Source organism: Gossypium raimondii, chromosome 9 (assembly GCF_025698545.1).
Source record: "Gossypium raimondii isolate GPD5lz chromosome 9, ASM2569854v1, whole genome shotgun sequence".
Lineage (NCBI taxonomy): Eukaryota > Viridiplantae > Streptophyta > Magnoliopsida > Malvales > Malvaceae > Gossypium > Gossypium raimondii.
The window spans coordinates 11,840,444-11,852,928 of NC_068573.1; the positions used below are offsets into that span (position 1 = coordinate 11,840,444).

The following is a 12,485-nucleotide window of genomic DNA, read 5'->3' on the forward strand; positions in this document are numbered from 1 at the left end:
AATTAATTTTATGGTTTTAAATAATTTTTGGGAAAAAATAAATATTTTGGGTTAAATTGGAATTTAAAAATAATTTAAAATGGGAGTTTAATTGGGTGATTTAAAATATTAATTAAATGGGACTAATTTGAAAAATAAGGGAAATATGTAAGAGGTTTTATAGCAAAATAAACCATATTTTCAGAATTTTGGAGGAAAAGGAACAAATTGTAAAACAAGGGAAAAGGGGGAATGGCCTAATGGCAAATTCCCCAAATTTTGAAAATCCAGTGGGGGTTTTCAGTTTTAAAAACTCTGCAACTACCTCACTTTTCACTCATTTTTCACCCAAATTAAGAGTTGTTCCTCTCATTTTTTTTGCTTGTTTTCATAAACCAAATATCAGAGAATAGATGTGAACATTTTCTCTCCCAAAATTCTCTCTAAAATCTCTCGAAATAATTTTCAAAGTTGGGCAAAAAGTCATCTGAATTTCTTCAAGCATTTTGATTCAAATTTTCAAATCAATGATTTGAGTTCAATTGAAGGTAATCCTCATATCTAAACTTGTTCTTAAGTTGGTTTCAATCATTATTTGTTAATTAAAGTGATTATAATGGATTTTCAACTTTAATTTCTTCTTCCTTGAACTTAAGGATTAACAATGGTGGATCTTTAAGTTTGAGTGGGAATCCAAATATTAATGGATGTTTAAGCTCAAAATAGGTTTAATAAGAGGTTTTTAATCTTAAACCAAAAGATCAAACACGTTTTATGGATCAATTTTGAGAAATTCAAATTTGATCAAGAACATGGATGATTTTCCCGAAAAATTATTAAACGGATTAAATGATGAAACTAACACTTAGAATACATGTTATTAGACTAGGAATGAAGATTAGAAATGGTTTGAGGAGATAAAAAAGGAGTTTAGTTAAGGAATTCCATATTTCGGCTTAGTTGTGCAACATAGAAAAGGTAGTTTAGAGTAATGATTTAGACTCGTATACTTTATCAAATTTCGTAAATCTTGTTGCTATTGTTATTTTCTAATGCATACTTTGTCTCTGTTAAAGCTCCACATCAAGAGGAGGAACATGCAAATCAGAATTGAAGCTCAAACTTGCTTGTTTGAACACATTTTTGCTTAAAGAGCTAAGTGTGGAGGTGAGTGATATTAAGGGAAATTTGGTAAATTGGTCTGATTATGTGTTAAATTAAAGGTTTAATTTGGTGTTATTAATGACTTAATTGTATATTCGATGGTCAGATTTACAGAAATAGGTTTTATTTTATAAAAGAGCAAAATGGCAATTGGTTTGGTAAGTTGTGTATTATACTTTTAGCATGATTAAATTATATGAAATAAATTGATATTTGGAGCATGAATTGCGATTTATTGAACATTTGATAAAGGTGTTCTAATTGGTATATGAATATTGGGAAATGATATTTGTTATGCTTAATTTTATTGATGTTAAAATTGATTAACAACATGCTTTTACTTGCATTTTAACATTCTAAATTAAGTGATTAAATAGTAGATTTTATGCCTTGTATGTATGTTTATATTGGTAACATTGCATGGTGGATCCATTGGATATAGTTGACATGCCATAGAATTTGTGAGTACTCACCATTATTTGTGATATTGTGAGCATATGGCTCTTGATGGACTAATTTGATTAGAGTAGATAAGGGAGTGTTGAGCTTGAGTCTCCACTCATCAGGTTATTTGAGGTGCTATAAGGGAGCGTGTGGCTTTGGCCCACTCAATTCAGAGGATTATATTTGATTTGTGGGAGTTCGGAGATCCGTTTATCCAATGTATGATCATATGTTTACTTATTGCCATGGATGTATTATGCTAATATAATTGATTGATTGTGCCAATATAATTGAATGTTTATGTGTTTAAAAGATTATTTTTACATGCCATGACAAAATTTATTCTTAATTCTTGAAATAGCATGTGATGTTATGGTAAAAACTTAACATGTTGTGACTGAAAATTTAATGCTTAATTGCTTTGATTTATGCTTGATTGGGTGCAAATTACTTGATTTTTTTTTACTATTATTCACTCAGCTTTTTAAGCTCACACCCTCACATTTCTTGCAAAGAATTTCCGAGCGTAAGGAGTTGAGAAGCGAGTGCAAAGGCGATCCAAGAATAAGGCTCGGTAGTGGCTTAAGAAATTTAATTTAGAGACTATATAGGGGCATTGTGATGCTTTTGAGACTAGTGTTATTTTACTTATAATGGACATTGAACATTAAATTTTGGACTTTAATTCTGGTGATTTTATAATTGCTTTAATACATGATTTTATGCCTAATTAATGTTTGATTTATGGTATGTTGATGAGTTTTCGTACAGTGGTTGATAACACGGTGTATGAAGCATTTATTTTATACTAACAATGTTTAATTGAAGCTTACCATGGAGTGAATTGCTTTCGACTAAGGTATGTAGCTTGTGTGAATTAATTGGTGTTTGCTAAACGTGTAATTAGATGTGAAATTTTGATTAATTGTTGCATATTTGTTGTAAATAAATTAAATTGGAGATGTGTAGATGTTTATGGTAATTAATTATAGTTATTTCAAGTTTAATGGGTAAGTAAAATATGTAAAATTGGATAATTAAAACGAATTTTTGACAAAATAGGTGCAGTGGTCTGCACAAAGGGGGTGTGGAAATTCCACATGGGTGTGTGCAATCGGCCTAAAAGTTTTTCACGATTGAAACATGGATTTTTAAACGACACACAGGCTGGGGACACAACCATGTGGGTTTTTTGAGGTTTGATTTTTGGTTTTTGTAATCAAGTATTCTAATTTGCTTAATTTATAATTTAGTCCTAAAACTTGATTAGATTAATTGAAGCCTTTAATGATAGGGAAACTTGGTAATATTTTAGGATCAAAAAACACTCTTAATTTTTAATTTGAAAAATGTACTAAAATTTTGTAAAAGCTACGATTTAGTCCCTAATAATAAAACTTGAATTAGACATAGTAAATGAACTCGAATTAAGCTGAATTTTTTAGGCTTGCATAATTTGACTAAAAGAAGGTCGGTAAATATTTAGAAATAGAATCGAGATAGTTTAATCTTAGGTGGTAAAATTACCAAAATACCTTTAGGTTTAAATACTTAGAAAAAGTTTAAAAACGGTTCACAAATTGCTTCCGCATTAATAAATGATAGTTAATTAGTCACAAATAAGGTGTTATAAGGTTGGAGTGTGCATAGGGTGGTCATTAGCTGGAGAGTCACTTTGGTGGCTGATGTAACGCTTCGAATTTGGGCTTGTCTGTCTTGGTCCGTTTTGGGGTGTTACATCCATACCTTTACCTTTGGTGGCCAGGAATTCCTTCCAAGTGCCCTTTTTTACTGCAAATGAAGCATTTAGACTTAGATAACTCTTTAGGCTTTCTGGTTCCCGTCCTTTCCACTTTTGGTTGCCTAGAGACATTAGTTTTGCCTTTCTTAGCATGCTTTTCTTTCGCTTTTGAGGAAGAAGCGACAACTATTTTTGCTACCTCTCTTTAGATCAGTTGATCGTCATTCAATATCAACTCATAATATTGTAATTCCTTCATGAGTTGTGTAAGTGTCTGGTTATTGTTCCTAAGGTTATATGCACCTGCAAAGTCCTTGGACAAGCTCTGGAACACAATCTCAATCTATGTGTTCTAGTCCAAATTGGCCTAATTATCTATCGCCTCACAAAGTAGCCCATAAGAGTGGTCATATGGTCTTTGACCAGAGTGTCGGGTTTTTGTTGAGCATTCATCAATCTAGTTATAGCAGACTGTGGAGCCAAGGCTTGAATTTCAATGATTTAGTTATAATTAATTAAATAATAATTTGAAAACCTTAAATTAATTCTCAAGTCATTTCCATTCATTTTTGTTCATTTCTTTCCATTTGGTTCTACATGCAATTCATTTAGTCATGAAGCCATTACACTATAGTATCGTGACTGAGCTGTCCCTAATTTTGTACCATTATGAAAGCTACTTAATAAGTGCTTGTTTAATGGCCTTGTCATAAGTTTGTTCCCTCATAAAATATCATTAATCTCTTTGGGATAAATTTGTTCTCCTAATATTATCCTATTGTATTTCATGGTAATCATTACATCTTCCTCCATGAAAAGTCAATTACTATCAAATAGGAATCAAGTCATTTATTACAAAGACAAATGACATGTGGCCACATTTACTTTTCATCTATCATATAATACCGATGAGAGGATATCATTTACCTTTTAGTTGGGCTATGAATTCCACTATTGTGAATGATGTTAAATACTGCAGGAGTCGTATACCCAACATACCAACTTTCGATTCCTTATCTATTTGAACTCAAGCTTTTACTTACATAAAAGTATATGAGTCATACATACATAGTCCATCATTCACTCAAGATTAAGGAATGTCCCACTATGAATGTCACAAGTGAAGAAATCCATAAACGAATCTACGATCTCTTCTACTTGGGTCTTGTTCGATGTATTGTCAGTCCAGTCAGTCACACCTATGTCTTTACCTTCTAAAAGTCATCCATTTCAATGCTCAAGACAAAACATCTCCCTAATTGGACTTAATAGATGACATATTAATCTTTCAATTAATTTACACATTTCTGATTAGACTAACGACACGTTTAGATTATCTATTAATACAAGTTATATATTCATATTACGATCCAACCATGTAATATCGCTTAGTATTAGTTAAAGATTAAATAATCAATAAACCAATATTTACTTCCATTTTTCTTACCATACAAAAACCATTGAAGGAAATAAAAAAAAATTAATGTAAATAATGGATATTTTATTAAACCATTTTTTTCAAAAAAATACAAGTAAACAAAACGAATACTGTGCACTAGATCCAACAAAATGTTGAAACCCTAACCTAATAGATGAACTGAAAGGTGATGGCTAGGAGGACTACACCTTATTAACCAATGGAATAACCTTAATTACAAATATTGGCTTTATTTGGTGGCCTATACACAACACTCTTGTAGGTGTTGTCAAATCCGTAGTAGCCTTGATCGAAGAGATAACCTATTTTACCACACAAATAGCATTAAGGCCTGTACTTAAAAGACTTGCCACTCCCCATCCTCTGTTGGGCCTAGATCTAAATCTTGATAGAGACTTATAGAGAGGAGTTGAGACTTCAATAGTCTATTGTTGCACAATGATGTTAACAAAAGCATTAACCTCCAACATCATATTTTGCTACCTAGCTTCTACATCAAGCAACACCATGGTGGCACTTTGAACTCCATAAGGGACTAAATTAGTTGAGAAAATCGTAATAACATATTCATACTCTAGACGAAGGCCATTAAGAATGGCAGTAAATGTTCATGCTTACTGATGACTTCACCACAACTAGCTAAATTGTTACAGAAGGCCTTGATCTTCATCGAAAAATTTCATAGACAAATCACCTTTGTGTTAGGAGTGCAAATCACATTTATAAAACATCAATTTGGACATGGTCTTGCTTCCATAAATACTACTTAATGTGTTCCAGATCTGAACAATAGAATCAAGACCAATCAAATGAGGAAGAACACATGGACTCACAAAGGATAAAAGCTAAGACATATGGGTATTATATCTTCAAGAATCTTTGATAAACTAAGGGGAGTGGAATTGTGGTGCCATTAATAAACTTCTGCAACTTGTGAGTCTTTAGAGCAGGCAACACCTATTGATGCTAAAGTAGGTAGTTGATGTCCTCAAGCATTATATTAATCTTCTTTGTGTAAAACAGTCAACTATTAGAGAAACCATCAGAGGAAAAAAGAGCCTTCAATGCTAGTGAGTCATTCCCAGGGAGATTAGCACCAGAACCACGTGATGGACTTGTAGAGTTAGCCATAATGAACCAAAGAAATACCAAGAATATGATCATATAAGAAAATTCGTGTGGAAAAGAAGCTTTAGTACCATGTTAAAGATCAAGAACAAGCCAAGAAAAATTGTTTGGCAGCTGAGAAAATAAGAAACAAAAACACAAAATGAATATAAATGAATCACTGATTGAATTATTTGTGACTGCAAATTTATACACCTTATATACAAGTGCACTCATTGTACTTGTCAATAACTTATACATAACAATATTTCAACTAACTACAACTGTTTTGACTAACTATTTAACAATATTGTAATAACTCTCAACTGCTACCAGCTTGTTGACTTGAAATGTTGAATGAAGCTTGGTTTAGTACACTAACACACCTAAACTTTTTTTTTTTCCGAATCGGGTACGTAAACTTTATTCATAACTAAAGTTGACCTATTGTTACGGTCCGTTAAAAAAAGCCAGAGCCAATTAAGAGGCGTCACATCACCATGTCACTAAAATTGAACAAAATAAAAAAAATCTATATTAGTATTAAATAAAAATAATTATATTAAAATTAAATAAAAAAAAAACCTCTTACGCCATCCCTCTCTTTCTCCCTCTCTCCCTCCTCTCACATCATGCCATTGAATCAACCTCAACTCACCTTTCGATGTCAAATTTGGTTTTAGTCTTAAGTTAACAAATCTCTCCCAAGGCCAAAGTAATCGAAATGCTAACTAAAGGGAAAGCTTAAACACCTCATCTTTCTCCATTTTAGTTGAAGTAGTCATTGCATCTTTCTTGCAAACACAAGTCTCTATAAATAGTAACAAGTACAAGTGCTAAAGTCCTTCTAGCTAAATGAATTGCAATGGAGAATATGGAAATGAGGAGAGCGACAGGGTGGGGGTGAAAGAGGGAGAGGGAGAAGAATTTTTTTATTTAATTTAATATAAATATAAATATAAATATTTTTATTTATTAATATAATTTTTTATTTAATTAGATTTTAATGGTGTGGTGATGTGGTGCTTCTTGATTGATTCTGAATTTTTTTTAAATGAATGTAAATTGATTACGAAATAAATTTTGAGTAACCAATTCGACAAAAAAAAATGTATTTTTTTTAAATTAAAAAATATAAATATTTAACTCAAACGACGGACTACCTCTATTCAATTAAACCTTAATATTTATAGAAATTGGCTCGGGACTGAAATCTAGGTCCAAATCTGATCCAAAGCGGGCCGGGCTGATGAGCAAGCTGAATAACTCCCTCCAGGTGGAACTTAATCTAAAAGAGGGTAACTTTGTAACTGTACAGTAATGAGAAAAGGACCTTGTTGATTCGCCTGTCCTCTACTTTTAGAAGCATATTTATTTATTTATTTTTCATTTGGATATCTCATTTCCTTGAATTTTGTTCATCAATGGCGAATTCCCAGCTGCAGAAATACGGGACATTATCAAGGGAGCAATTGTCATATCTATTTGATCGATTCTCTCTTCTTATTGCCCAGCCAGGTATTTTCCATGTTTTCTTTCATTTCCTCTACTTTTTAATCGCCTTCGTTTCTCCTTTTTTTTTCCATTCTCGTGTGTAGTAACATTTTCCTTATCTTGGCAGATTTTAAGAAGAGGATTCTAGACGCTGTGAATGACAAGCAGGTTGGGTTTTTTTTTTTTTTAATTTGCTTTTAGTTTCTGTGGTTAGGAATTAAGGGCTTGAGAGCCTCAGCTGGATACATAAATTCACTTTTGAGGAGAATGCTTCGTTTATGATTGGTCTAATTATGTTTTTGATCCCTTTACTATGCCAAAATTTAGTATTCTATGCTTCTACTTTCATTTTACATAATTTGGTCTCTCTATTTTTTATAATATATGACTAGTATAGGTCGAAATTGATAATATTGTTCTAGTAATGACATGGATTATTTTCAAACTACTTCATCTTCCATGTAAATTTATTATTGATCAACATGGTCGACAAGATTTTCATGTGAGCCTGAATGTGTGATCGAATAATAATTATGCAAATGGCTTTGTATTTTAACAAAATTCTTTTAGGCTTTGCTTGGTTGGGTGGGAAGAAAATTGGAAAGATGGAAATCGAAAGGGTGGAAAAGTAGAAAGATGGAAAATATAAATTTTCTTTCCATAAAGGTGCTTGGTAGGGAAGGTGGAAAAATTGAAAGAAAATTACATATTGTTTCTTTCTATTGCTTAGTAGAGTTTAAAAAATGAGATGAAAAAAAAAGAAAATGAAACTTTTGAAAAATGCATAGCTTTAAACTTAGGTACACTCCTCATTTTCTCTCCTCTTGTCATTCCAATTTGGAATGATTGGTTTTTATACATTAGGATGGAAAATGATCATTTCTCCTATTTTCTTTTTCCTCTCATTTTTCTTCCCTACCAAGCATACTCAAAATTTATTTTCTTTCCACTTGTCCATTCCCTCCTTCTCTACTTCCACTTTTTCACCCAACCAAGCATACCTTTAGTTCTTTATGTTGGTTTAAATATGTTCCTTTTTTATTATGTAAACTGATTTTGATTATGCGTTAACAATATGCTTTTAGACTGTTGTCATTTGTCATTTAGTACTTCCGTTTGAGTTATACTTATGGACATGAAAGTAAGACTTCAGAATTTAGATATGGCCTTTGTAGTATCATAGGGAATGTTGATTATTTTTAAGTGTCTTAACCCCATTTAAAGATTTACAAATCCTTCTGTAGGAACCGGTTGCTGTTACCACGGCAGTTCAGGAAGAGATATTTTTGGAGATGGGTGTTGGTAAGTTTGTCTTTCTATATCATGAATTACGATTGGAATAATTTTAAACTTACATGATCCTACAATTGTAAAATGCAACCTATGTTTATCTTTTACATTTTATGTGAATAGATGCTAGGTGTTTGTGGTCATTGGTTTCTTTCTTTAAAGGCACATTCAAACTTCATGTGACTATTGGTCATCCCATCATTGTCGAGCATGTTTCGTAATCCTATAGTCCAACAATTAAATATTTATTTTGTAATGGAAAGTGGGTTTCAGGGTATGGTAAAGCGATATTACCTCATTTTTATAAGTACTTGAAGGGAATTCCCTCTCTATTTTTATTTGAGAATGTAACATGGTTTTGTTGCAAAGCTGTATTCTGTCTACAAGAGCTGAATCCAGGAACTAGTAAAATGATTGATATAGTTTTTATTGGAGCTTTTGACAGTGTTTTACTTGATTTCATTTCTCTGCTACAGATCCAAGTTTCGGTCTTGCATGCCTGGGGAAAGTAAATATGACTTACGAGAATGATCAAGATTTGATGATTCGTTATTATAGATTTGTTGCCAAGTAATCTCTCTCTCTTTCTTGATGCGTGTCTGTAGATGTGCCTGTTATGACTTGGTTTGAATTGCTCTTAATAAAAACATTGCATGAACTGTTGTAAATGCTTGAATAGTCCATAATCATTCTTCTTGTATCTGCAAGTGAGACAACTCAGATGTTACATTTACTACTTCAGATATTTGAAGAACTTTGTGGACTCTTTCAGCCTTTGCTCACACATAGTCTCTTGTCTGTCCGTCAGGGATTTGCATGAAACGTGTAATTATTGTAATATATAAGACATCTCATACTAGGTTGATTTGTATATGTTTTAGTATGGTTTGGTCTAATAGTACTTTGGTTTAGGTTAAGCAAAGGAAATAGAAAAAAAGAATTTTGTCACGACCTTGTGCTTGGATTGATAGATCAGCTCATCAAAGTGACACTAAAACCTTAGGACTCGTTAGAGAGAGACCCAAATCTCCTTAGGGTTTTTTATAAAAACTTATTATTTTATTATTTAATAATAAATACCAATCTCATTACATAAAAAGGAAAATAAATCAACTGAAACAAAAACATAATCAAGAAATCTAAGAAATAAAAGTGTAATCTTAGCAAATCTAAGCCTTAATTAAAGAACCAAGTTAATGGCCTTTCCTAACATGGATTTGGCCAATAAAAAAATTATATTTTGTAATATTTGTACCACTTACAATTTTCTTTTGTCAAAGAAGTGTGTGCTGCGGATGTATGGGATTTGGTATCTAGACTCGCTAATGTTTATCCTGTGAAACAACAGTGAGGAGTTAGCCTGTGATGAAGCTGAGCTTGGACCTGAGGGATTTGCTGAAAAGCTTTATAGTCAACAAAAACTTCATGAGCAGGTAGTAACTATTCCTGATTTTTCAAAGTTTGAAACTTTACTGTGCTCAAGTCCCTAAGTGAACAATTTTGTAGCAACTGGGGATGCTAAATTACATGCGCAAATTTCACTTCGATGACCAATCTGCAATTCTTGAGAAGGTAGGTGCTTAGGTTCTTCTTTGGCCTATATTGTGCAGAGACTTGGACCGCTAAGCATATGGATTACTTGTTCTGTGAAATTAACCAAAATCGGATTAGTATTTTGATTCAAAACATTTTTTATAGCAAGAAAATGGGCGATCATTTGTGACTTGTTTCAATTCAGTTACACCATCAGATGGAAGATGCTAATTTTGAGAGTGAGGCATCAATTTTGTCTGCTGAGCAGATACAAGAGATTGTTCGAAGGAGGGTGTCTCCTTTATTTAGGCCAAGGTGAGTCTATTCTTGATTTACTTTTCTGCATCATTCAGTCTTAGCATGTTACATACTATATGAAATGATGGTGTTTGTATATGTATATATGTATGTATTAACCAAGTCTTTGTTTCTCTTTTCTCAGTTGATGTGTTAGTCAATTGAGTTTGACAGAATGATGAACTAAGAGCCAAAAGTTGCAAGTCTTCCTACTACCATGATATATGAATCTTCAACTACACAGTGCACTGCCATTGCTGGAAAGTTCTGTTTAACATAATATACGTGAGTCTAGCTGTTGTTGTTCCAAGAAAAATCGTACAGAGATGCCAAATGACCAAATTTATCCCTCTATTTTATAAAAATTGAGAAGTTGACATTTTTATTTTTGTTTTTGTAAAATTGAATGCTCTGATTATACAATTTATCCCTCTACTTAGGTCCACAACTATCGTCTTATTTTTAAAACAAGGTCCAATTCCAAAACTTATCCCTCTTTTATGAAAATTGTTTAGTTGATCCCTCTATTGTCTTTTTTACTAAATGCTCTAATTACAAAATTTATCCCTTTACTTAGGTCCAATTATAAATATTATCCCTCTAGTTCATGAAAATTGAGAAGTTGATCCCTTTATTGTTTTGGTTTTACTAAATGTTCTAATTCCAAAATTTATCCTCTACTTTATGAAAATTGAGAAGTTAATCCCTTTATTGTTTTTGTTTTACTGAATGTTCTAATTCCAAAATTTATCCCTCTACTTTATGAAAATTGAGAAGTTAGCCTCTTTATTGTTTTTTTTTAAAACTAAATGCTCAAGTTGTTATTTCTCCTTTTCTTCCAAAACAATGTCTAACTACAAAATTGGTCCCTCTACTTTATGAAAATTGAAAAGTTAATACCTATATTGTTTTTTACTAAAGCTCAAGTTGTTGTTTCTCCTTTTTTTTCAAAACAATGTCTAACTACAAAATTGGTCCCTCTACTTTATGAAAATTGAAAAGTTAGTACCTATATTGTTTTTTACTAAATGCTCAAGTTGTTATTTCTCTTCTTCTTTTCAAAACAATGTCTAAGAACATAATCGATCCCTCTACTTTATGAAAATTGAGAAGTTAATACTTCTATTGTGTTTTTTTACTAAATGTTCAAATTGGGGCGAAATCTAATATGACATTCATTTCTCTACTTTATGAAAATAAAAAGTTAGCCTATTTAAATGTTCAAATTGTTGTCCAACCTTTTAGAAGTTGCATGCCAATTTTTTTTAAAAGGCAAAACCTTTTTGAAGACTAAATTCAAAATGATCAAATAAAGTACTAACCTTTTCAAATGTAAAAGTGATCCATGTTTGTATTCAATTGCAACTATAAAAGTGACGTCAAAATATAAAATTATTGTTAGAGAAAATAGTTTAAAATATGTTTACATTAGCCGATTGAGTTTTATCTTGATTGGTATTGGCATTGTTGTCAGTACGGGAGGATGTGCGTTTGAGTTAATTGAAGCGCATTATCCTCCTATTTAAGGGTTGATGAGGGGCTATGGATAGTTTTAAGCATTGTATCAAAAAGAGCATATATGATAGGAATTTATAATGAGATTAATGTTTTAAAAAATATGTTTACAATATAATAAGTAATTAAATTTATATTTGCATTAAACAATCAAATATAAATTAAAAATATATTTTAAAATAATAATTATGAATTATTAAAACCATATCTACATTAAAAATAAATTGTTAAAATTATAATCATATTAAAATATTTTATATTAAATAATAATTAATAATTAAAATGATATATTTAGGTTAAGAAAATTTATATATTTATTAGATTATTATATAAAAATAAAATCTATACAACTATTATATAATAGTAAAATTTATAATATATTTACTTTTTATAATTCTTATATTTATATAATATAACTAGTTTTTAGCTCGCACAATTTGCTCATATATTTTATAAAATTGTTATTACGTAAATAACAACATA

The 12,485-nt window shown here is 31.2% G+C and overlaps 1 protein-coding gene across 3 annotated transcripts; it reads left to right on the forward strand.

The window, feature by feature from the left end:
• The first annotated feature begins 7,199 nt into the window (after nt 1-7,199).
• LOC105798452 (uncharacterized) lies at nt 7,200-10,935 on the forward strand. Of its 3 annotated transcripts, XM_012628514.2 has the most exons (8): nt 7,206-7,391; nt 7,495-7,535; nt 8,612-8,669; nt 9,134-9,227; nt 10,006-10,090; nt 10,164-10,229; nt 10,396-10,505; nt 10,633-10,935. In XM_012628514.2, the coding sequence occupies exons 1-8, from the start codon at nt 7,298-7,300 to the stop codon at nt 10,634-10,636; spliced, it is 552 nt and encodes a 183-aa protein (XP_012483968.1). In that variant the 5' UTR covers nt 7,206-7,297; the 3' UTR covers nt 10,637-10,935. The 3 variants fall into 3 exon arrangements, with proteins under 3 accessions (XP_012483970.1, XP_052476453.1, XP_012483968.1); XM_012628516.2 differs by lacking the exon at nt 10,164-10,229 and having other exon boundaries at nt 7,200-7,391; XM_052620493.1 differs by lacking the exon at nt 10,633-10,935 and having other exon boundaries at nt 7,202-7,391; nt 10,396-10,509.
• Nucleotides 10,936-12,485: the final 1,550 nt, after the last annotated feature.